We start from the raw sequence: 26266 nt of genomic DNA, 5'->3' as shown, positions 1-26266 counted from the left end.
GTCTAGGAATGGGTGTGTAAGTTTCTTTATACTCTTTCCCTTTTCCTGTCCTCATCGTTTATAAAAAGTAAAACCATTAATTCATGCCACAGAAGCATGTTTGCAGACACGTTATATTGTTAGATGATAAAAAAACAGGTTGTCACATGCATACGTCTGTATAATATATATAATACTCTCCCAGTTTTCTTAAAACGCACACACAGATAAAGGTCTAAGAGGGAGTAAATCAAAATGTTATGGAGGTCGTCTCTAGAATGAGACTGCAGGTTATCCAGATCGAAGCATAGCAAGTCTGTGGGATTAGAGGCTGCAGACTGGCTAATCTTTCCATGTTCCTTGGGCTTTTAAGGCAGTTTAGATTCCTAATTTAAAAACACAAAGCCAATGTCATTTTAAGATGGTCCGTGTCATCAGCAACCTTCCTGAGCCGGTTGGGGCCATCCTGACAGGGACCTGGAGGCATTAAGGGAGGGGGACTTCCAGATGGGCAGTGGCCCCCGAAAGGGCCTGGGGGAGGAGGGCATGACCCTGGCTGCGTTTCTCAGCCTCCTTCCCGTCTAAGATCCACAGGCTGTTCCTGGGTGACCGCCCAAATGGGGTGCCAGGTGGCAGTGTGGGCAGCAGGGCCTGGGTGACGGCAGCTGGCTGGCACGCTCCCCTACAGATGGAGACACCCTGGGGAGAAACCCTAGAGGGAAAAATCCGGAGGGGGTGGGGAGGGGAGACGGGGATGGGCCGGAAAGGACAGACCTGTGACAAGAATCTGGGCCTTTGCTCGTCCAGTCCCAGCCCGGCTGACCGCCATGCACTCATACGTCCCTTCCTCGGTCTTAGAAGCCCGTGGGATCTCCCAGCTGCTGTTTCCCGACACCCTGTGAACACAGAGCAGCTGGAGACACACAATAACACTGACCCCCGCCAGGGCCCCCCAGCCTTGTCCCGCCCCGGAACCCTGCCCAGAGGGGACAAATCCTCTTGGAGACTTGGTAAGGAGGGGCAAGGCAGCCGAGGACGTGCCAAGTCTACAACATGCTGGGTGACTCTGAGCGAGTCCCTTTCCCTCTCTGAGCTCTGGGCTTTCATCCACGACGGGGAGGGTCTCGGAGGGTCCTTCCCACCCTGACCCCACGGGCCCGGGCCCTGCGTGGGAATGTTCCGGAAGCTCAGCAAGCCCACAGCTCCTCCACAGGGTGACGATCCAGCGGTGGTGGGAGATCTGGGGACCACCCTCCCCCCATCCCTGGCCGTGCTGGGAGATGCCCAGGACACTATGACCGAGATCAAGTCCTTCTCCTGCCACCCACATCCCTTGGACCCCTGGGGCTGGGGACACAGAGCAGACAGCACCCACTCACTGAAAGTGCCTCTCCTCGCCCAGCCTGGCTCCGTTCCGCCGCAGCTGTAGCCTGAAGGGGAGGGTGCTGTGTACAGAGCAGGAGACCAGCAGGGGCTGGTCCAGGTAACCATGGATCCTAGGGGGCATGCTGACCAGGGGGGCACCTGTAGGCAAGGTCCGGCGCTCAGGATTCCTCCCCACCCGCCCTGCCACAGCCTGCCAACGCAGAGACCACAGGGATGAGCCAGGAGGCCAGGATTCAACCCACAGCCCCACCATTTGGGGGTCACCAAGAGCGGGGTCACCTTACCCCCGTAAGCTCAGTTCCCACCTCTGTAAAATGGGCTTAATCCTGACACCGACGTCACCACGCTCTCTGGGGAGCTGGTGAGAGGCGGTGCATGGAAAGCACTTGGCATGTCCACAAGGCACGGCAGGCCCCCTCAGGACGAGCTGGCATTGCTTCTACGGTTTCTAAGAAGACCAGCCAAGACGGACGGGTCTGTGCAACCACCTTCTCCACTGTCCTGGACGTAGATGTTGCACCAGCCCTGAGAAACCTGATAAAATGCTCCCCGGACCGGGCTCTCCAAGTTTCCAGACCTCTCATCCGCCTGGAGAGTCGGGTTTACCCGAGGATGTTGGAAGAAAGCCTTTTTTATTTAAAAATAAGCGAAGCTGAAGCATGGCTGTGAATGCAAAGTTCACGCACATTTTTGAGATAAGAGACTTCAATGAAATCCCACAGTTTGTGATGAGCCCCGTGGGGCCCCTGAGAGACACTCCCCGCCCCCCCCCCCACCGCCCCCACCGCCTGACCCTGGTCCTGGGATGACACATTCTCTTTCCTTGGCCATTAGAATCACTCCAGTGGGAAAGTCTGAGAACGCCCCCCGCAGGGTCAGTCACAGCTGTCAGTGCCTCACTGGGTGATCGCGGGCGTGTGCTCAACTCTTGTCCTGCCCTCCCCCGCATCCCCACCAGAGATGCTCCTTGGGTGAGACAATGCACCAGACGTCCTCCGAGCCCAGAGCTGGGGGTGGGAGGGCAGCAGGTGACATCATGCTACAGGCTCCCTGCCACATCCCAGGGGAGAGGGATGTCAGACCATCTAGCCACGTCCTCAGCTGTGTGCAAAGCAGCCACTGCTCACCCACACACACTGGAATCCTCGGCAAGGCCAGCCCAGGATCTGTCTTCCATGAGCTGAATGGGCCCAGGGACCATGGCCCAGTCCTCACTACCTGCTCCAAACCCAGAGCCTCCTGCTCTAATCCCAGCTCCCAGCCTCCCGACCCATCAAGTGGGGAAGGAAGCAAAACACCAAACCACCTCCCTTCTCCCTGCCCTGCCAACACACACATACTCTCTCTCTCTATCTCTCTCTCTCTCTAATCGAGTGCTGAGATGAAGACCAAAATCCAGAGAGAAATCCAAACTCTTCGACTCATCTGCAAGAACAGGACAGAGAGAAACAGGCTATTATTGCCCCTGCTGAAACTCCCTCCTGAAAATTCCTCCTTGGAGTTATAAAAGCCAAGGGAGGAAGGGCCCAGGGACCACAGCAGGGGAGTGGAGGTCAGGAGGCTGAGAGACGGGGTCCCCAACCTCCCTACTCTGCCCTAACCTACCCTACTCGGATCCGCAAAGTCCCACATCTCACCCTAGTACCCTCTCTGCATCCCTATTTGTAGTAGACAGAGGAGTCTGTCCCTTGTTAAGAGATCCCAAGCAAAGAAGATGTTGGATATCAGTGACATCCACCTCTGTGAGCTCCCCGCCCAGGCCACTGCCACGGGAAAGCGGGGAGTGGGCAGGAGGAGGGAACAAAGCCCAGGAAGGAAGCTGATGGCCAGCGAACTCAGATACCCCATGCTAGGACCAGAGGCAGAGCTAGAAAGCCAAAGACTCAGCCCTGCCCTCTGGGAGCTTCTGAGCCGCATGTGAGACCTCAGGGACACAAGGAAACAAGCAAAAAGACATACATGTAGGAACCAACACAACATGACCAAAGATAGAACCACAAAATGACCCGTGCCTACAAAGACATAACAGTAACAGCAGCTACCACATTGGAGGGCCCAAGTCCACGATGCCCACATCATGGGCACAGCCTCAGAGCACCCAAGAGCTGTCTTGTTATGTGTATTAACTTATGGAACCCTCAGGGCAACCCTGTGAGATGGGTAGCCTCAGCTTCTCCACCTATAAGATGGGGACACATCTCAGAAGCACTCAATGAGCTAATGTATGGCAGGTGCTTGGTTCAGGATTATCTCATGAGAAGTGCTCAAAATGGTGACTAGCTTAGTATTCCCATGATTAGGATTATGGAAGAGCAGACCCATACTCGCTGCCCTGCCCACTGCTGTGTCTACAACGCCTAGCACCAGGACTGACACAGAATGCATGTTGGATGGACATTTGGATGGATGCACGCATGCATGAGTGGATGGGTGGATGGCTATTTGGATGGATGGATGCATGGATGAGTGGGTGGATGGATGGATAGGCAGACGAATGGATGGATGTTTGGGTCAATGAAGGGTGGGTGGAGAGACGAATGTGTGAGTGGAGGCATGGGTAGATGGGCAGATGGATGGCTTTGTACTAACCATCCCAGTATTTAGCATAACGCATTGCAGAGTTTCCTGCTCATAGAAGTTTAATTTTCTAATATCACGCAATCAGGGAAGGCTTCCGGGAAGAAGTGAGTCTCCAAGTGAGCCGGGGCGCTGGGGGTGACGAGCGCTACTCACTCACCTGGGACCACCCCACTGTAGGAAACTCCAGAGACACGGAGAAGGGGATTCCCCTCGTGGTCTTTGCCCTTCACCTTGAGGTAGAAGCGCTCCTGGGGGGCGTGGAAGGGCGGTCCGCCCCAGAGCTGATGGGCGGAGCCATTGGAGAGGGGCTGCATGGGCAAAGTCAAGAGGGGCTGCCCCGAGCTGCGTGAGAGCTCCACGGAGTCCAGGTGGCCGGGTGCCTGCAGGCCCGTGGAGTTGATGACCAGGGAGATGGGCACCCCTGCGGAGGGAAGGGTGAGGAAGAAGATGCTGGCCCCATGATCCTCCCCAAGCAGGGGCCCTCAGACCATAGTCAGGGACCCAGCTTGCTTGGCCCTCCTCGCGGCCCCCTCACCTCTTTGCTGTGCCAACTAATGCTGGGGGGTGGATAAGCAGAGGGGGCCTGCTACTGTCCGTGGTCCTGAAACGCCACTGTCCACCCACACCACAGCTTCCCACGGCTGCATCACCTCCACTCTGCAGACTCGGGCTCTCATGGAGTAGAACTGGGAGGGGGCATTTCTCTCCACCACCACCCTCCCCCCGTTAACTCTGGTGTGGGCTGTCATCGGGCAGGCTCTGGGACCAGCCAAGGTGAGACACACGCTAGTTTGGGAACGCTGACTCCTGCCTATCCTCTCTCCCCCGCCCGCGGTCCACTTTCCTTTGATTTTCTTTTCTGTCTTATTAGCCCCGGGCTTTTCACCCTGTTCCAGAAAAGACAGAGCTGGAGCTGGGTTTCTGAATTCCCTTAGTTGATTTGGGAACTTCACTCGGGTCTTTCCCTTTTCAGGCAGTGATTACTGTGTTTCGTCTCAGAGATCACAAACCAGGGAACAGAGGGTGTGGTTGGATAAAAATCTGAACGCCTTAACATTTTTGAAGAAGCGTGGAGAACAATCTGGAAAGGGCACATCAAAATCTGGAAGTCCGGATTCCTTGGAAAAATAACGTGTGTCGGCACTGGGCTCCATTCACATGTGGCAACAATCAGCCAACGGCAGGTAGCTGCTGTCCTCTGTATTTGGGCAGTTGCTGTCCAGCTATAGCCACGGCCTCCAGACTCCCGGATGCCCCAGCACTGAAGCCAAGTGCCAATCACTTCTCATTTGCAATTGCCCTGCTGTTTCTCTCTCCCTTTGTTTTTAAAACTTTCTTGGAAACCACATCTTTATCAAAAGCAGAAACCCAAGAAGGTCCCAAAAAGGTCCCAAGAAGGTCCCCTTCACTCTCTTCCACTGGGGACTGGTCCTGGCGACCCTTCAGTTTTCAATCCCCACTCGCGCGCTGCATTTAGGAGTTCTTTTCTCTCCTGGCTCTAGAACGGGAACCAAGCTTCCCTGCCTCCCCCCTTCCTGACGCTGGGAGAAACAAACGTGAAATGAGCAAGCAGCCCCCTTTCGCTTTGGAGATGGTCCTCGCACAGAACCAATAAGGGCTGACAACGATGACAAAAGTTAGAGCAAACACACGCTCAAAAGCTCTAAGGATCTCGTATGCACCGTGTTGGTCATTAGTCAGTGGTCCGAGTTGACCTGACCTGGTCTAGATCCCTCCCCTTCTCTCTTCTGAGCTGGTCCCAGCAAAGTCCTCTGATGGCCCCACGGTGAGGGACCATACTTCCCAAACTATACACTGGAACCCCTGATCTGGCCACCAGACGGTACTTTCTGGCATGGAGCTCGGACAACCCGAGCCAAGAGCCCCTGCCTGCTCTGGAGCCCTCCTCCTCCAGATGGAACCATGATGGGACACACAGGCAACCCCAGATCCCAGGGGGTGGCTTCTCATCAGAAAACTGACCCTGTGCCTCCAACTCCAACATCCCCCTGGGCTCTCAACCTCCATCAGCCTCCGGAACATCAGAATGTCCATCAGGACATTCATTCCTCTGGAGTAAGATACTGTTCTCCTTTTCAAGTGAGCTAACAACTGACTAGCACCTGTTAGTTTGTCGGACTAGCCTGCTGTTCCGTGGAAAACCGAAGAAGCTCTAGACGGACAAGTTTGGACAAAGAAAAAAGAAAGTGTGGACTGAGTAGTAAGGGGGACAGCCAAAGGTCCTGGGGGCCTTTGGGGGCAGGGAGTGTGTTCTAAAGGTAAATGGTCACGGCGTCACCTGGGTGGGGACCAGTGGAGAGGGTGCTGGCCCTGGGCTCGGTTCACTGTGGTCTGAGAGAATGGCTCAAGCCAGCCTCTTCTGGGTACATTGCAGTCACACACTCATAGCCTGCCCCCCAAGGCTCCCCGATTCCCAAAGGCAAGCCCCGCCTCTTCAGAAGGCAGATCTGCATCGTCCCCAGGGTCTGGAGCACCATACCTTGTAGGGGCCACTCAATGGTGTGGTTGAGGTCCAGAGAGGGCTGGGTGGAGAAGCCGGCTCGGAAGTCGATGTTGCTGACACCCGTAATCCTCACTGAATGGCGACCGCTGCTATAGACCTAGCACAGGCCCCGGCCCACGTCACCAGGGCATCCGCCTCCAGTGCCCCAGCACCGGGACAGACACATGGGCAACTTACCTATGGGGGCCCAGCATGACACTCCCCAAATGAAGCAGAAGAAGCCTCAGCTACGGTAGTGTCCTGAGTGGGACCCCTGAGGCTGTTCTGCCCTTCTGGCCTCCCCCCAACCCAACACCTGCAGCTCTGTCTGTCCCCCTACACGTCTAAGCCCTGCCTTGCCTTCCCCACTGGCATTAGAGCTCTTGGCTCAAAGCCGCTCAGAGTTTGAAGGGCAGGAGTCAATGCTGCCCCCTCCCCTGCAGCACCCACGCCCAGCCCAGGGCCTGGAGCCTAGCAGGTGCTTCACAAATGTTTGTCCAATCAGCAGGAGCTCACATCCCTCCAAGCGGCAGCCTCCCCCATCCCAGGACACTCTGCCGGGAGCCCAGCCTACCCCAAGTCCCTGGCCCCCAGCACCTTACAGATTAGAGTGGGCCCTGCTCCCCCTGCCAGCCCTTGTCCCTCTGAGCCATCCTTCCCCCCAAGGTCACCCTTGCTTCTTTCGTTCATTCTTCACAGGATAGGTATCTGAACCTCAAGCCGGCTCAGCCACCCACCTCTGGACCCTCAAATCACTTCTCCAACTTTCTTAAAAGTTCCCTAACTAACCCCAAACCGCTCTACTTCCTCTCACTGGTGCAAAGCAGAATACTCCTCCTCTGTTCTGGACCCTTGGCTTCTACTGATACGCCCACCTCGCCACCCATGTTCCAGCCCCCAGCCTCCCAGGGCCCCAAGGCTCTCAGGACAGGCAGGAGGGAGACAGTGTCTCAGCTCGGTGAAACTGGTCCCCTCCCTGGGCACCAGGGCCCCGTACCTTGATGGACCACAGCCCAGGATGCTCAGGCTTAAACGCCACGACCTTGGCAGAGTCAGGGATGCTGAGGAGCACGTTGAGGCCCTCGTCCTTCTGCAGGATCCTCCCTGTGGAACGCCCAAGGGTTTCTGTCCCCACATCTTTCCTGACTGTGACAGAGGCCCCATTCTGCCAGGAACCCATGGTCTTTCCAACCACCAGCCTCAGCCTTCCCAGAGAAAGTGACAAAGGCCTTAGGCGGTGCTCGGGCCTTTGCCTCATTCTACACTCCAGCCTCATCCACCCCCGGGTGTGGGCCATACACCTTGCCTCCAGACCTGGGGGCCCAGGACATCCTCGGAGCTCCACGAGGCCAGGTAGCTGGGTCCAAATCACACCGACCCTGGGTGACCTGGACAGATCACTTCACCTCCCAGAGCCCCAGCTTCCCATCTCGGTGGCATGCCACCAATTCTTGCCCCGACTGGTCTGTTAGCCCACCGTAGGGACCCGCTGAGAGAATATGGGTAAGACTCCGCGTGAACCTTGCATCCCAGGGACCATCATTACTCTTGGAGAGAGAGAGAGAGAGACTGAAAGAGAGCCCAAGCACGTGAGAGAGGGCGCACTCAGGAGAGGGGCAGATGGAAAGACAGAGAGAATGTGAAGCTGAATGCGGAGCCCCATGTGGGGCTCAATCTCACAGCCGTGAGATGGTGACCTGAGTGAAATCCAGAGTCAGATGCTTAAGGCACTGAGCCACCCAGGTGCCCCCAGGACCGTCGTTGTTTTAATTCCCCTCCCTTGGCTGCTAACAGCCTCCCTGCTTCCTCACTCACCATGGGCACCCCCTCTGCCCTCCACTTGGCACCCCCCCCCACCCTCCTTATTCCCAGAGCCTTGTGTCCAAACCCACCGCCACCCCGGGTCTCTCTCTTTGTCCCCCCTGGCCCCCGGACTCCCAGCTCAGTCTTGGGGCCAAAGCAGAGGCCGGCCAGTCCTAGGGTGCACATACCCAGCGGGTCGCGGACTTCGATCTTGGGACCCGGACCGCTCAGGGAGATGGTGACCTCCTTCAGGCTGGGGTCAAAGGGAATCCTCCACGTGTGCTCGCCCTCCTCCTTGTGGTCCGTGGATAGCAGGTGCACCTTGGAGGCCTGGATCGCTGACTCCACCCACTTCAGCACCTGGGAGGCAGGTTATGAGAAGCTGATGCCAGCAGAGGTGCCTGTGGTCCCGCTTGTGTCTGACCCACTGGAGGCAGGTCTCTAACAGGTCGCCAGCAGAATCCAGTCCCCCACCCTGGGTTTTAGGCAGCGTATAGGCTTTCCAGGTCCCCCGGTCCCCCCACACTCCCACCGCTCTACAAGAGGTCCAGTTCACACATCATTACCCTCCTGGCCTGTCGGCTGGGAGATGTGACGCCTGAACTGAGGCAGCTCAGAGGGAATGGCCAATTTCTATGGCACCCACCACTTCCTCCGGGAAGCCTTCCTGATGCCTCCTACCCACAGATGAACGCTGGAGATCCGGAATCTCCCCCAGAGCAATGTGATTTACTGTCACCCCCCAAGGGGCCTCAGGCCACATTCCTGCCAGGGTAGCACACTCTCTAAGCAGGACCGAGAGGGTCTGCTGCCAAGATGGAGTCTCCTCCTGATTCATTTCACAATATTGAGAAATCCTAAGTCCCTGGTTTCTAGAAGTGCTTATTCATTCTAAAATCTGAAGTGTTTTGGACAGGTCCCATTGAGAAGCAGGCAACAGGCGAGGACTCCCCCACCCAGGTACACATTTAAAGTATGGTTTTGGTGGGCGGGGGGGTTCTCAAAGACCCCCCTCCCCCATGCATGCACAGACCCCATGTCAGCAACCCCGGATCCAGTCTAAGTTATCTCACAGAGCACAAAATTGTTGAGTTTCTCCAAATCCTGACCACGATCTTCAAGCCCCCGTGTCCTGTCCTAGGATTTAGGCAGCTGTCCAACCCGACTCAAGGTCAGCGTGCCCCTGACTCTCCCCACGCTTCTAGGGTTGAACCCCCGGGCCTCCCTAGGCAGCTCCCCCCCCACACGCTGTTCTCTGACAGAAATGACCTGCCCCTTCTTTATCAACCCACTCCTGGCTACATTCACGCCTGTCTTCCCTCTTGGCCTGGGAGCCCCAGGAGGGCAGAGACCCCCCGCCGTGCCCCGAGCTCAACGTCTGGCACAGACAGGGTACTCAGGAAGCATGTGCTCACTGTGTGTGGTCTGACAGGGCACACACCTCCTGACCAGGGCCACCAGATTCACCTGGCAGTCACCTGACTCATCTCCATCCCGGTCCCTGCCTTTGTAGCAGCCACATCCCACAGTTTCCAGTAAGAAAACCAGGCAAGAGGACTCGGAGGGGGCCTCCCCCGCACCCCCGCCGGCCCCGGGGCCAAGTGACTTTAAGGTTTTCACGGGATGCTTCTTGAACTAAACAAAATGAAACAGGAACCTCACTGTCCAACAAATTAGCACCATAAGCGCAGAGAGAAAAGAGCTCCCATTGGCTAAATCTGGGGCAACTGGAACCCCTAAAAGAATAATGACTTTAATCAACTGAAACACATTGAACTATAGAATCTGTGTGCCCCGGGGCGCCCGGGTGGCTCATTCGGTTCAGCGTCTGCCTCTTGATTTTCGGCTCAGTTCACGATCTCACAGTTCGTGAGATCGAGCCCCGTGTTGGGCTCTGCACGGACATCGTGGAGTCGGCTTGGGATTCGCTCTCTCTTCCTCTCTCTCCGCCCCTCCCCAACTTGTGCACGTTCGCTCGCTCTCTCTCTCTCTCTCTCAAAATAAATAAACTTTAAAGAATCTGTGTGCCCATAATACTCAAAGAAAAGCGAAATTCGGGGCGCCTGGGTGGCGCAGTCGGTTAAGCGTCCGACTTCAGCCAGGTCACGATCTCGCGGTCTGTGAGTTCGAGCCCCGCATCAGGCTCTGGGCTGATGGCTCAGAGCCTGGAGCCTATTTCCGATTCTGTGTCTCCCTCTCTCTCTGCCCCTCCCCCGTTCATGCTCTGTCTCTCTCTGTCCCAAAAATAAATAAACGTTGAAAAAAAAAAAAAAAAAGAAAAGCGAAATTCAAAACAATAAAACCTCATTTGCCACCAATGAAAGCAACCTGCTAATTAAAGACAAAGAACTAAGTGCGATCCCTGCCTTTTCCATAGGCACTGTGCCTCAAAAAACCAAGCCATCCCTTTGGAGAAGCCAAAGCTCTTTTTTCAGGGAAGAACGCCCACTGATGAATGTGAAAGAGACGATGCAATGAGGAAATCATCATTTTGCAACCCCTAATGAAATCATCGTTTCAGGCAAGCATCCTCCACGGACGCCACAACCATTAGATGGAAGGCAGGTGGGGAACTGGACGTCCATGTGGAGCCCCAGCATTTACCCCACAGACCGCTTGAGTCATAAGGGGAAAAATGCGGCCCTACCATGCACCGAGAGCTGGCTGTCACCACCTTCACCAGGAATCAAACTATCATCAGGAAGAGCGGGACAATCAGACATTATTTACCTCCCGGGGCAATGCAACAGAAAATACACACGGCACCAACCATGAAATATTCCTGCCAGAAATGCTGGCTTCCATTAGTCAGCCACTGAGAGCTAACTGGCAGGTTAGGGGAAATACGGGGGGTGAGGGAACAAATTAATGACACCATAAGGAAATAATCAGATGAATCCGTAACACGGGATACTGTACAGCCGATGCCTCTCCAGCAAGTTAGTGGCATTAAAAAAAGGGTAGACTCGGGGTGCCTGGGTGGCGCAGTCGGTTAAGCGTCCGACTTCAGCCAGGTCACGATCTTGCGGTCCGGGAGTTCGAGCCCCGCGTCGGGCTCTGGGCTGATGGCTCAGAGCCTGGAGCCTGTTTCCGATTCTGTGTCTCCCTCTCTCTCTGCCCCTCCCCCGTTCATGCTCTGTCTCTCTCTGTCCCAAAAATAAATAAACGTTGAAAAAAAAAAAATTTAAAAAAAGGGTAGACTGTTCCAGATGGAAGCGGACGTAACAGACACAACAAGTAAATGAAATGCACAGCCCCTGATTGAATCCCGATTTGACAAAACGTGTTACCGAAGACATTTTGAGGACAATTCGGGAAACTGAATATGAACTTGGGATCGGACGATACCAGCAGAATACTATTCATTTTATTAGAGGATATCGTGGGCTGTGTCCAAGATCATATATGTATTTTTTTTAAAAAACCCACACGTGACTATTTACGGATAAGGTGTCACGACTCAACAAAAGGCATAGGAAGAGACAGATAAAGCAGGCGGGGTAAACATGTTAGATGCTGAATCTAATTGGGACATAGGTTCTTTTTTGTCTGTTTCGAGTTTTGATTTAAATTCTGGTTCGTTAACACATCGTGCAACACTGGCTGCAGGAACAGAATTTAGTGATTCATCACTCACGTACAACACCCAGTGCTCCTCCCCACAAGTGTCCTCCCCAGTCCCCATCCCCCATTTAGCCCCTCCCCCACCCGCCTCCCTCCACCAACCCTCAGTTTGTTCTCCACAGTTAAGAGTCTGTCTTCTGGTTTGCCTCCCTCCCTCTTTGTGTTTCTTCCTTCTCCTATCTTCTTCTGACTTTTCTTTATCTTTAACATCTTCCGTGATCATATTTTTTTTATAAAGAAAAAGTCCTTGGCAAAGAACAAGTATGCCATGACTTGAATATATACCCCCTAGGCAACCACAGGGGTACCCTGGCGCTCGCCAATTCTGATCAATCTAATCAAACCTGATCAATCGCCAATCAAATCTAATCTGGAAGTAGCTTCCTGGGATACTGTCTGGCAAAAGTGGAAACCGCATTCAGCTTCAGTGAGAAGACGTTCTGTGATTGATGAGTCATGTCTGCTGGGATACGGGGTCCGAGAGCGGGCCTCGTGTGCTACATGTCGGCCAACCTTGCTCCGCATCAGAGTCCTACTGTGCGATCGCCGGCGAGAGAGAAAAGGGAAAGAAGGGAATTGGAAGAAAGTGCCCAAGATTTAAAAAGTGAATACATTTTGTCCAGACTGAGCTGGAACATCTACACGTTGTAGTCAGTTACTACAGGATACGAATCCCAGGTTCCGAACACTCACTTCTCTGTATACTTGGAGGTCCCTCTTTCTTCTGTTTCGCCCAGCTTTCTTCCTTTTTTTCTTCAATTTGGTTTGTTTTGAGAGAGACAGAGAGAGCTTGAGCAGGGGAGGAGCAGAGAGAGAGAGAGAGAGAGAGAGAGAGAGAGAGAATCCCAAGCAGGCTCTACACAGTCAGTGCTCAGAGCCTGAGGCAGGGGTTGAACCCACGAAAACGTGAGATCATGACCTGAGCCGAAATGCGGATGCTTAACCGACTGAGCCACCCAGGCACCCGTTCGTCTAGCGTTCTAAGTAATGTTTCCCTTGAAAAGGTTCTGCGCACACACAGGGGCTGGCGGGAGGAAGCGGCGGTCGAGGCTCCCATCTGGAGAGGCGGACAGAAGCCAGCGAGGTGAGGCAGCTGCTGCTACAGCTCCGGGACCACTGTCGTCTTCCCCCAGGGCCGGGCCTTGTCAGGGGTCGGGAGGAAATCACAACCGAGCAAAGCTGCCTGAAGGCGGTGGCTGCACCAGCTGACAATTACCCAGAGAAATCACACGCACTGTTGCGTTGCAACTGTCACTACGAGCTTGTTCTAGGATGACGGAGGGACGGTGCCCAGGAGTCCAGGCTACCGACCGGCAGAGAAGGCTCAGACTGAGCTCAGTGCCAGGGACCCCACCAGGCGGCGGCATGCCCACGGGGTCTGCCCTAAGCCCGTCACCACCAGGGTGCTGCCCTCAGCCAGCTCGGATCCCTTGTGCATCCAGGCCTGTGGACGGGCTTCCTGGACCCTACAATCCCCCCAGGGCTCCAAGCGGAATCTGGGGAGCCCTCGGAGCGGAGTGCCTTCATCAAGCCAGCTCAATGTTTATCTGGCGAAGACAATGGCTTCCAGATGTTAGCGGGACCGGGGGCCCGTGAGCCCGTGCTGCAATGGGGCTCATCTCTCTGTCACCGAGAGGGAAGGATGGAAAGAATCTGGAGCTGCTACCCTGGCCAGATGGCTGCCGCTGGGCCTTTCACGGCAGATAAATCATCCCCTGGGGCCCCTCCTCCAGATGCCTGACAGCCAGGCCGGCCGAGGAGGCCGAGCGGGGAGGCCAGGGGCCTACAGGGCCCGAGAACCGCAGAGCAGAGAGCTGGGACCGGACCGTGGAGCCTGGGTCAGGAAGCCCGGCAGGCAGTGATGGAGAGAGGGCACCAGCCCCTGCCAGCTGGGCGCCACCGCTGGGCGCTCGGGTCCTGAGAACCTTTTCCGAGAGAGCCCTTACTCTCCAGGGGGGGTGTGCCGGAGCCTGGCATGGGTTCTGGGCTCCACACCAAAGCAGGGGGCTGGAGCCACAGCCGTCACGAACTCTCACCAAGGGCTTCTGGGTGCCTGTCCGGACAGCGCCCCCGTCTCACCGGGCAGGGGCTCTCAAAAACCCAGCCGTGCACAGGGGGAAACGGAGGCCCAGAGAGGTTAAGGACTGAGTTCGGGTCACACGGCAGGCAGGTGGCAGGGCTGGGGTCCGAAGCCGGCATGCGGCCCTAAACCTCCACCGGGCTGCCTTCTCCGGGAAGAGTCCGGGATGAAGTCATCTCTGGGGCCGGTGCCTCCTGATCTGTTAACTGGAACCACCTGGTCAGAGCTCCCCTTCTCCCCTGCACCCCACACTTACTGCCTTAGAAGGTAGCTCGCCTTTCTCCTAGTTGAGAAATGTGCAGAATCTGGGCGATTTGCCACGTTTGTGCGGGCTGGGCCGGATGCTAACAGGGGCAGGGTCTGGGCCCCCAGAATGGACTTCCCAGGGCCAGAGAAAGCTTCAGAATGAGGGGCTTTGCCCAGCAATTCCGGCCCATTCTGCCAGGGCTGGGCGGGGGTGGGGGGCTCTGTGCCAGGGCAAGGGGGGCCTTGGACCTAGCTCAGCCGAGACCAGAAATGCACACCCCCAAGGGGCCATGATGCCTGCCTCCCCCGTCCACTGAAGGATGGCAAAAGCTCCGAACTGACCCCGCCAGGGGGAGAGGATCTTCCCCTTGCTTTAACGACCCTGGAATCCCATAGGGCCAACCCCACAACCGGAAGAAAGTAAAGGCTCAGAAGCACCGAGACCGGACCTGGATGGATTCTGTCTCTGCGCCCGGCACCTGAAGCTGTGCGCGGTGAGCGTAGCAGGTGCACGGTCAGCGAAGGGAAGAGAGATTACAGAACGTGTCGCTCCTGCCACATGGGACGTACCTTGGGAAGGTGAAGGGGCTAACGACAGAGGCAATAATTTAGGGACTCCTGCAAGTTCTGAGGAGTCATTCTCTCAGCTGGAGCCCCCCGCTGGCTTGGGCAAAGACACCGTTCCCTCTCCCGGGTGCCCCGGCCGCTTTCTCAGGCTTGCCGAATGTCTGGGCACATCTGGAATGACGCAGCTCTGTGGCCAGGAAGGAGGAAGATCCAGGCCGCTACCCAGAGGCAGCCAATGCTGGGCCACCGGAGGTCCCATCAAGTGAGACACCTACCACCGAGTCAGGCTCCCACAACAGAAGGCTGGGTACTGTGGCCAGGAGCCAGCGGAGTCGCCCCAACTTCCCCGCCTCGAGAGAGAGCACAGGAGAGCCCAGCCCCACACACCCGGGCAGGGCCGTCCTCCGCTACCCTGCCCAGCACCGCACTGTCTGATTAGCCACTGACAAGCACCCAGCTCCCACCCAAATAGGTCTCCCCCCAGACAAGGACCCAGCCATCCCTCCACTCTTCAATGCCTCCCACCCTCAGTTGGGCGGCTCAGCGCCAGAGGAGGTGCACATGCCAAAGAATAAAGTCCAATGTGTCGCGGAGAGCCATAAACGCCATCTGTCAACAGGGAGTTAAGGCACGCTAATCTAAACACGGCCCCGGAGAGCATAAATACAGAACACACAAAAAAAAAAACCCTCTCCTGGAGGCTACAGCAGGGCTGGCTGGGGCCAGGGCCTGCCTCACACACACAATCTCTCTTGCCTTCCTCCTCCCAGGGCCTCGGGCGCAAGGGACCCCACATCTGTCCACCCACCGGCTATTTACTGAGCACCTGCCCCACGCTGGGGGCTGCATAAGGTGCCGGGGATACGGCAGCAGACGGGACCCGGGATACAGGACCCGTAAGGGCCGGGCTGTCAGGGAGCTCACAGCCTAGTGGCGTTCGCTAAGTAACAAGAAGGGAAATCAAGGGAGGTCTCCCAAGGGGACAGCATGTCGGCTAAGACCGGGAAAATGAGGAGCCAGGGGAGGAGAAGTGGGAAAAACGAGCCGCATGAGCAAAGGCCCTGGGGTAGAAAGACGCGGGGCACTGAAGAAACAGCAGAGGCCCAACTGTCGGCAAATTTTGCTAGGTCCATCTTGCCAGCCCGGACCACCTGTGGGACCCAGGGTGCTTCTTCGAGCTCCAGCCTCTTTACCTGCAAAATCGGGAAGTCTGCGGCACCTGCCTTTGGGGTGGGGGCGGGTAGAGGGTGGGGGGCTGGCGAGAGGACCTCATACAGCCCGGAGCACAGCACTCACTGCGCTGGCCACAGGGGGAGCACTGCTCACGGGTGGCACAGCTACCTGACCACCAAGCCCAGCCGCCCAGGGGCGAGGACGGTCAGGGAAGGCTCACCTCGGTCACCTGCTGCTTGTCCAAGTGGAACACCTGCCCGGAGCTGGTGGCGGCGATGTCCTCGTAAGCCAGGTAGCCGGGATGAGTGCGGTCACCACAGTCCCCCGTCAGCACGAAGACCACCTGGAAGAGGGACACACAGGTGGCTTCCCTGGCCACCTTCTTCAGGGGTGAGTGGAGTGGCAGGGCCAGAACCAGGGAGGAGGGGCCTGGGCCGAGCCCCTTCCCCTGCGGGCTCAGCGGATACGTCCGTAGAATGGGAATGATGAGAGCGCCCACCCCAGGGGATCGGGGCCGACGCAGGTCAAGGGTGTGGTACAGGGCCAGGCATACTGGGTGCCTCAATACATGGGAGCCATTATTTTTTTAATGTTTTTTTTTTTGAGAGAGAGAGAAAGAGAGAGAGGGAGTGTGTGAGCAAGAGGGAGAGGGAGACACAGAATCTGATGCAGGCTCCAGGCTCCGAGCTGTCAGCACGGAGCCCGACGCGGGGCTCGAACCCACGAACCGTGAGATCGTGACCTGAGCCGAAGTCGGATGCTTACCGGACTGAGCCACTGGGAGCCATTATTAAATCTACAACAAGGAAGGGGATGGAAATCGGCTGGCCCCGAGCAGTAGCCCCTGGAGGCCACACACTTAGAAAAACTGTGGGTTCTAAGGTTGAGTGTTTGACTTCGGCTCAGGTCACGATCTCACGGTTCATGAGTTCAAGCCCCGCGTCGGGCTGTGTGCTGACAGCTCGGAGCCCGGAGCCTGCTTTGGAGTCTGTGTCTCCCTCTCTCTCTGCCCCTCCCCTGCTTACGCTCTCTCTCTCTCTCAAAAATACATAAACATTAAAAAAATTTAAAAGAAAAAAAAAAGAAGAAGAAGAACCTTGGAGAATGGAGTTTGTTCTAGACGGGAGACCAGAGAAGCTGTCCCAGCTCTCGAGAGCTTCACCCGAGGAGGTCACACAGTCAGATGGCCCTTCTCCCGTCCCGTGCACACCCCTCCCCCAGCCCTGGCTGTGAACACAAGAGGCAAAAGCCCCAGCAGAGAGTCCAGACCTTGAGGCACTGGGAAGAGGGCGCCTCGCTCTGCAGAGACGGGAGCAGAGGCGACGCCAGGAGGAAGACGGATCGCACAGACTCTGACAGGGCGCGAGGGGAGCCGGGGGTGGCGTGGTCTTTATCAAGAATGAGCCTCGCCAGGCGGGCGGGGGGGCCCAGAGCATGAGAACACACTTGGACTTCACCAGACCGGCTCGGCCTCCAGGGCCGGTGGGGACCCTGGACGAGAAGCTCCCGCCCTCCGCTCGGCAGGTGGGGGGGCCCGGGCTGCCTGCGCCGGGGACCCCAGCTTCCTCAGGACCCCCCTGGGGCCCCCACGCTCGAGCTCCCCGGGCCGGTCCACTCACCTTTGACTGTTTCAGCTGTAGGAGCTGCAGGACATCCTCCTTCTTGTGGTAGTCCTTGGCGCGGGCGTCCGTGAAGACGTAGATAAAGGAGCCGGGGTTGGCCACCTCCACGGCAGCCTTGATGGCTCCCACGCTCATCTCTGGGCAGTCACCGCCTCCCTGCAGGGCAGGGGTGTGTCAGGGGCCACTACCCAGCTCCTCCAGGTGGGGCCCACCCAGGTAGGCCTCTGACACCGACGGGGGGGGGGGGCGGCTGGAGGGGGGCAATCCCCTCTGGCCGGCCTCTGTCCCCGCCCGTCTATGGGTGAGGCCAGGCCACGGCACTCCTTCCCTGAGACAAGGTCACATCCAACCTGCTTTAGGCGAGTGGTACCACCTGCTCGCTCGCTCACCCACGCAAGAGCGGGGTCCCTCCCGTGGGGCCTGCTCTAAGCGCTAACAAGCACGACATGGCTCTTTAATTGCCACTGCGGTGAGTGAAGCAAGATGGAGAGGAGGCAGGGGAGCTCCGGGACGTCTAACAGATGCCCCAAAGACGCCACGTGTTGGTCAAGGCTTGGACGACGGAGGGTACAGGGGGCGGCCGGGAGAGAGAGAGGTGGGCGTTGGGCAGAGGACGCCATTCTCAGCCAGCCCTCCCCCCGAATCCTCTCTGCCCCGGAATCAGTCCCAAACCAACCCACACACGCTCCCGCCCTCCCGGCCCACGGACGGGAGCTCCGCGAGAAGGGAGCGCATCCTGCCTCGACAGCTTTGCACACCCAGCAACGGGGTCACTTTTCAGTAACGCATCTCTCCCGGGCCCGTTCATCCGGCCCACAAGCGCTTCCCGTCCCCTCCAGGCGCTGGGCCCCGTTCTGAGTGCCGGGGGACCCGGCGGTGAGCCAGATATGTGGGGCCCCTGCCTTCAGGAAGCTGCCGTCCTCAGAGGCGGGAGGCGGGGAAGGACAGATGCTTTACCAAGGTGCTCAGTGTGTCGGCTTTGGGGGTCTGCACTGAGACCCCTCGCATCCTCCTTCAGCTACCGCTTCGTCCGTTCACTGAATAATAAGCACCTACTACGTGCCAGGCACAGGGACTCCTGTCGGTACTTGGTTCACCGAATGAAGGAAGGAACCCCGAGAAGTACAGATTCTCCGGGACCCCCCAGCTGGGGTGCAGGCCCCCGGCAGTGCTGGGAGGCAGGTGATGGCGGTTCAGGGAGCCGCCATCTTGGCCACCGGGTAGGGTAAAGACCTTGGCCTCTGCATGGACTGGGAAGGACGGCAGGAGGCGGGGGGTGGGCGGCAGCCAGGGGCAGGGCGGCCCACCTGCACATAGAGTTCTCTCAGCTCTCTCTGAAACACCGCCGGGTCTGCCGTGAGGGTCACCGGGCCAATATCTGCAGGGAAAAGAGAGAGAGGCCCAGGTGGGCTTGGATTCCCAGACACACCGCCTCCGTGGGGTGGGGGAGCAGTTACAAGACGTGCCACCAGGGGGAAAGGGGGTGAAGCCTGGGCCCCAGAGACCCCCCCCCCCCCACCAAAGGGAGAGAGGCTTCCGGGCCTGCCAGGATCTGACCTGGAAGGGAGGTCAGGCTACTCAGCCCCCTGCCCTGCTCCAAACCAGACCAGAACTCCAGGGGAGCACAGAGGCGAGACGGAGGGCAACCCCCGCCCTGCTCAACCTCAAAACCATGGTCCCTAATCTTTTCTGAACACGGCCATCTCTATCACCATCAGTGGGAAAGGAATTCTGGAAAGACGAAGGAACAGAGAGCTGTCCAACGCCAGGCTGATGAACAAGAATGAAATCTTCCAGAAACTCCATCCATTTATTAGCTCATTTAAATTTTTTTTTAACGTTTATTTATTTTTGAGAAACAGAGAGAGACAGAGAACGAGCAGGGGAGGAACAGAGAGAGAGGGAGACACAGAATCGGAAGCAGGCTCCAGGCTCGGAGCTGTCAGCACAGAGCCCGACGCGGGGCTCGAACCCACACACCGCCAGATCGTGACCTGAGCCGAAGTCGGATGCTTGGCCGACTGAGCCACCCAGGTGCCCCTGTTAGCTCATTTAAAAAGAACAGAATTCAATTACAAAGGCCGACTGCACCAAATGCAGGCGAGGACACAGGGCAACTGAAACTTCCGTCCACCGCCAGCAGGAATGCAAAGGGGTCCAACCACTTTGGAAGGCCAAGAGAACTTTCTAAAAACATCAAGCATGCACATACCATTCGATCCAGCCATTTCGCTCCCGAGAAATGAAAACATACATCTACACCAAGACTTGTACTCAAACGTTCAGCGCGGTCGTACTCATAATAGCCCAGAACTGGAAACCGGTCCAATGTCCATCAACCAAAGAAACGGTAAACAAACTGTGGTCTCTTCGTATAATCAAATACTGCTCAGCAAGAAAACAGAACAAGCTACCAATACAAGCAACCGCGTGATGAATCTCACAGACGTAACACCGCACGAGAGAAGCCAGACACAAAAGAGTGCGTGTTTAATGGTTCCATTTATAGAAGTTCTAGAACAGGCAGAATTATTCCAAGGTGGGAAAAAAAATCAGAACGGGGGTTGTCTGGGGACTGGGGAGAGGCAAAAGGACTGTCTGGGACGGCAGAAATGTTCTATATGGCAACAGGAATGGGGGCTCCGTGGGTATATGGTCTCTCCAAAGTGCAAAGCCAAGATTTGTGCATTTCAGCGTATGTAAATTTTACCTCCTAAAACCAGAGCTAAAGACAGCAATCATCACTGAGTTGGGGTGGAGGGTGGGAAGAGGTAGAGATGAATGAGAGCGGTTTGGATACTTGGTGGTGGGTATATGACGATTCGTTACTCTGCTTCCTTTGTGTGTATTCGAAATGTTCCCCCAATAAAAAGGTTTAACAGCCATACTTGAAAGCCACAGCTAACCTAAGACAAGGCTACCAGTGCACTGAAAACGGGGCTAGAATTCCAACTCGCCACGTAGACCCGGAATTCCAACTCACCCTACGGACGTATGCACAATGGGGGTTTTACAAGGTTCGTGGATGTCAAGTTTCTTAGGAAAGTATTTCCTCTGAGTCCTCGGTGAACTCTAATAATGGACCGTTTTTAGTTGAAGAATTCTAAATTCTAGGCACCCCCCAAAAATTCCCACACTCATCAACCAGTCAGCAGACCTTGGTCCTTCTTAGGGAAGGAAGCCTGGGGAATCATCTGGCATTCATCCACAATTCTCAAGGGAGAGTGCGGACAGCAGCCCTTCTGCCGGGCACTTTAAGAATCCATCGTCCCCTGAGGGCCCCTGCCTCTGTGTTCTGAATGTATTCGTCATGTCCAGCACCCCTCCCTCAGCTGTTCCAGCCTTTGCCAAGCCTCCCCCCTCCGCACCCCTACTTTCTGAACTCTGCGGTAACTGATTCGACCAAACCCTCAGGCTTTTCCCCCAGACAGAGCTGACTGCAATGCTGGCCCCATCCTTCAGCCGTGGGGTCCCCCAGACCTGACCTCACTGTGTCCAGCCTCAGTTTCCCCAACTGTAAAATGAGGCATATAACAACACCATCTATCCTAGCTGAGAGCCATCATTGTAAGAACTGGTGGGGCCAGGGAGGGACACCCCCCCCCCCCCGCCATGGATTCTGGTACCCAGCAAAGGCTTGGCGAACAGGAGCCAGCCCAGCCCCCACGGCCACACGACGGCCTATGCTCCAGCGTGAGGTCTCACAAAAGGCACAGGGCAAGACAGTCTTGCTCCAACACGAGGGCCTCAAACTCTAGTTTGACAGAGAAAAGTGAGTGATTTGACTCAATGTTGGTTATTTCTTTATTACGTAATAATACACGTCCGATGTTTAAAAAAATGACACTAGTTTACTAAGCACTGACTAAGGACCAGTCCACGTGCCGAGATGTTTCCAGAGCGTTAGCTCACTGAGTCCTCCCCGGCACCTGGTAGGTCTCAGTCTTACCCACATTTCATAGAGGAGAAAATGGAAGCCCAGAGAGGTTAAGTAATTTGCCCAAAGACACACAGCCAGTAAGTGGCACGGATGAGCCTAGGTCTGTACAACTCCAGACACTGAGCTGTTGAGCACTGCTCCCTGTGAACTGTCCTGATGCATGGAAAGAGAAGGGAACTCTGGGGTGCCTGGGTGGCTCAGCAGGTCAAGCGTCCGATTCTTGATTTCGGCTCAGGTCGCGATTTCATGGTTCATGAGTTCAAGCCCCACATCGGGCTCTGTGCTGAGTGCACAGATCCTCCTTGGGATCTTCTCTCTCTCTCGCTCTCTCTCTGCCCCTCTTCCACTTATGGGTGTGCTCTCTCTCTCTCTAAGTAAATAAATAAACTTAAAAACAGAAAGAAAGAGAAAGGAATTCTACCAACCAGAGACAGTCATTTTGATTTGCATACATAACCTTCAAAACTTCCATGCAGATTTGTAAATATACATCTCACAATGCATGCATACTCTTTCAGGCAGAATTTCTACTAAAGTATAAATAACATACTATTTTTAACCTGATTCTTTTCACTGAACAACGTATTTTGAGCAACCTTCCAGAAGGCCAAATGCTCAGTCCAAAATCATTTTTTAATGACTCCGAAGTATTTCCTTTGCATAAATGACCATGAGCGGACTTGCCCAATCTCACATGGCTTTGTTTCTGATGTTTAAAAAGAGTAGCGTGATCAAGAACACCTTCGGATCCATGGCATTTAAGCACCAGCTCGGCCGTCTCCGTGGCATTCACTCCCCTAAGCAGAATTGCTGAGTCAAAGGCAAGGCCATTTGTAAAGACTTTGGAAGCAAGTTCAGGAAGCTCGTAACCGTCCTCCCCAGCTCCAGACGTGCCAGCCGCTCATCCATCCACCTGCCAACGCCAGAGAGGCCGGCCTGCGCCCAGTTTGCCTCACATCGCCTCTGCTCAAGAATCCACACTGACGGCTCACTGCCTGCAACCTGGGGAACAGCCCCTGGGAGCCCAGGGCTGACTCTGGCTGGCCCCGCCCACCCCCATGGTGGTCTAGGGACAGCAGCTGCCCCAAGAGCCCCAGCGTTGGGCCAGCACTAGGCTGACCACCTTCTCTTCCATTTGCGGCAACATAAGAATAAAGTTGGCGACGTGCGTTATCGTAAATGAAACAGCAGTTGGAAGGTCTTCCCCGTTATTGTAACATCTATGCACTTCCTCCCTGGGGGGTGGGAGGGGGGGTTGAGGATCACCCTCTCTCATCGAGGGACAATGATTGTTCAGGGAGTTGACTCTGTTCACGGTTCTACTTGGCAAGATCAAAAGTTGGTCACCCATGTCAACTCCTTCTGCTTTTCTTTCCTTTTAGCTTTTTTATTTTTATTTTATTTTATTTTTTACAATTTTACCAGATTGAGAAACCCAAAGTGGGGGGGGGGCCCTACGGTGGAGGGGGGGAGGACGCCAGACCTACCATCTAAGGTCTAGCCTTCCACGACCAAGGCTGTTCTCGGAGAGTCTGCGCTCTGGGAGAGAGGAAGAGTCTTCTGGAAGATTCGTCCTGATTCCCCCACACCCCTCAGCAATGCTCAGTGACATCCTCTCCTTATGCCCCAAGCACTGGGCCAGCACATGAGGAGTGCCAGGGACCATGTGGCTAACACAGACTTGGAAAATTTCAGGAGCCAGGGAGGCTTCTCCGAGTTCACTGGAAAGCCCTGGAAAGGATTTTCAGGTTGGCCTCTGTGTTAGTTTCCTACTGCTGCTTTAATAAATCACTACAAACTTAGTGTCTTAAAACAACACACATCATTTCTGGAGGTCAGAAGTGCTAAAGTTAAGGTATCAGCAGGGCCACGTCCCTTCTGGAGGCTCTAAAGGAAAATTTGCTTCCTTGATTTTTCCAGCTTTTAGAGGCCGCCTGCGTTCCTGGGACTGTGGCCCCTCCTACATCTTCAAAGCCCCTCTCTCTCCCGTCTGCTTCTCTGCGGCATCTCCTTCTGTGACCCTGATCTCCTGCCTCCCTCTTACAAGGAGGCTTGTGAGTACAATGAGGCCACCTAGATAATCTGGGATAATCTCTCCATGTCAAGATTCCTACCTTAACTACACGTGCGAGGCCCCTTTGCTTGTGTCAAATAATGGATTTACAGGTTCTGTGGGTTACAGAAATAACCATCTATCCTGCCTCCCACAGCCTCCATCATCTTGTCTCCAGCAAGAACAGACTTGGGAACAAACAATTTGACCGGGGGTGCCTGGGTGGCTTGGTCGGTTAAGCGTCTGACTTCAGCTCAGGTCACGATCTCGCGGTCCGTGAGTTCGAGCCCCGCGTCGGGCTCTGGGCTGATGGCTCAGAGCCTAGAGCCTGCTTCCGATTCTGGGTCTCCCTCTCACTCTGTCCTTCCCCTACTCACGCTCTGACCCTCTCTCTCAAAAATAAATAAACATTTTTAAAAATTTTAATAAAAAAATAATAAAACCAATTTGACCACAAACCTATGTGCCAAACCTAACAAGGTTGAAGATAAAGAGATCCAGGGGCGCCTGGGTGGCACAGTCGGTTAAGCGCCCGACTTCAGCCAGGTCACGATCTCGCGGTCCGGGAGTTCGAGCCCCGCGTCAGGCTCTGGGCTGATGGCTCAGAGCCTGGAGCCTGTTTCCGATTCTGTGTCTCCCTCTCTCTCTGCCCCTCCCCCGTTCATGCTCTGTCTCTCTCTGTCCCAAAAATAAATAAACGTTGAAAAAAAAAAATTAAAAAAAAAAAAAAAAAAAAGAGATCCAAAACTCCCATCTTCTTAAAGACGGAGAAACTGAAGTCCAGAGAGGAGATGGGAGTCCTTCAAGGTCAGCTGGGAAGATCTGGTGCAAGAATGACGGGATATTCCCCCACGGGCGGTGACCCCTTCTTCTGTTCTCCACTACAGACCTCGAGCCGAGCTCAGTGCCTGGCCCGCGGTAAGCGCTCAACAAACCCAGTTCAAATAAGTAACCGAATAAACACATCAGTGAATTCCAAATTGCTTGAGCAGCCCCAGGTCGGAACAAAGTTTCACTTACCTTTATAACCTGTGTCCCAGAACAAGGCCAGGCATACGATCAACACACAGCAAACATGTGCCGAATCCCAGACCCTCCCCCTACAACACGCTGGCTGCCCGTCTCCCAGGGAAACAAATACAAAATGAAGCAGGGAACGAATGTGGTTATTTGGGGCATGCAGAGGAGTTGGCCATACTGAGACAGGGTTGGCCAGACGGACAAAAGTGTCCGTGATTGCTCTCAAGACGGAAGGCACGACCCCGGCTAAGATGGAAGGCAAAAGGTTTTGTTTTATTTTCCATATGTATTTTTGAGAGAAAGAGAGACAGAGTATGAGCAGGGGAGGAGCAGAGAGAGAGTGAGACACAGAATCCGAAGCAGGCTCCAGGCTCTGAGCTGTGAGCACAGAGCCCCACACGGGGCTCGAACCCACAGACCGTGAGATCATGACCTGAGCCGAAGTCAGATGCTTGACCGACGGAGCTACCCAGGCGCCCCAGAAGGCAAGAGTTTTTTAAATGCCTGCCTCAACATCTGAATCAAGAACGCTCTCAGGAGAGCACACACACACACACACACACACGCAAAATCTGGGATTTCTTCCTTTTACTGAAGAGATAATCCCCAAACCAGTTCCGGGCACAGGGTGTTACTGAAGGTCCCAACACCCTACGGCAGCGCTGGCTTCCCAGATGCCAAGAAGGGGCTGGGGGGCTGGAAGTCTCCTTGCCACCTGGTCTCCCCGCCACCCTCCCTTCCGCAGCGGCAGGCAGAAAGAGAGAGGCCTTCTTGTCGTTAATTCACGCTGGCCTCTAGCTTTCATCTGTCATTCCTGGGACGACCAGATGTACCTCATCACTGAAACCATCCTGAAACCCCACCAGGACCGGGTGCTCTCAGCAGGATGACCATTTCAAGACCCATCTTCCAGCGGGACAGACTGAGGTGCCAGGACAGGGCAGGAGAGGGCAAGCCACCTGACACGTCCCCATATGAGTTTACCCACTGAAAGGGGTCTCGCGAGCCTCCCCATCTCCTTCCTTCACCCTGTCCAGGCAGGGCTGGCTCTGGACAAAAAGCTCTCATCACCCCACCTCTTAGCATGCTGGCCTGGCTAGCATGATGTTGATAATTTGAGCTCAGTTCTCGTAATAAATATCTCCCTGTAACCACGGAGGATACCAAGACTTAGAGAGGAGACAACGCCCTCAGTGAAGGTCAAACAGCTCGTAAGCGATAGTTAACGTCTGTGCTAGTGTCCTGGGGCCACCGTAAGAGAACACCACAAACTCAGTAGCTTTTAACAACAGAACTATTTCCCGTCTTGCAGTTCTTGAGGCCAGCAGTCCACAATCCGGGTGTCGGCAGGGCCGTGCTCTCTGTGAAGGCAACACCAGCAACCCTTGGCGTTCCTTGGCTGGGAAAGCGCTCGGGCCCTGCCCCCGTTGTCACAGGGCTTTCTCCCTGTGCTGTCCCTGCGTCTCTCCTTCTTATGAGGGCATCGATCGTGTTGGATAAGGGCCCACTCTACCGCAGTATGACCCCATCCTGACTCATCGCACCTGCAATGATCCTCTGTCCAAATAAGGTCGCATCCCGAGGTTCTAGGAAGGACATGAATCTGGGGGAGGGCACAACGTCCAGACCCACCTGTTCGCCCCCAAGGCCCCCTCTGCCACCGGCTGGGCTGCCTCCAAAAACAAGGGTG

The 26266-nt window shown here is 55.5% G+C and overlaps 1 protein-coding gene across 1 annotated transcript in view; it reads right to left on the bottom strand.

Annotated features, from left to right (window-relative positions):
* HMCN2 (hemicentin 2) overlaps positions 1–26266 on the bottom strand; it is a 145996-nt gene that overhangs the window by 107136 nt on the left and 12594 nt on the right. Inside the window, 9 exon segments of the mRNA XM_045470463.1 lie at positions 754–875; positions 1359–1503; positions 4103–4366; positions 6446–6566; positions 7446–7552; positions 8440–8611; positions 16162–16284; positions 17561–17719; positions 18871–18941. Of these exon segments, the coding sequence (XP_045326419.1) occupies positions 754–875; positions 1359–1503; positions 4103–4366; positions 6446–6566; positions 7446–7552; positions 8440–8611; positions 16162–16284; positions 17561–17719; positions 18871–18941 (1284 nt within the window).

Source organism: Leopardus geoffroyi, chromosome D4, assembly GCF_018350155.1.
Source record: "Leopardus geoffroyi isolate Oge1 chromosome D4, O.geoffroyi_Oge1_pat1.0, whole genome shotgun sequence".
Taxonomy (NCBI): Eukaryota; Metazoa; Chordata; class Mammalia; order Carnivora; family Felidae; genus Leopardus; species Leopardus geoffroyi.
The sequence above is the reverse complement of the archived record's forward strand: the minus strand, read 5'-3'. Positions and strand labels throughout refer to the sequence as shown.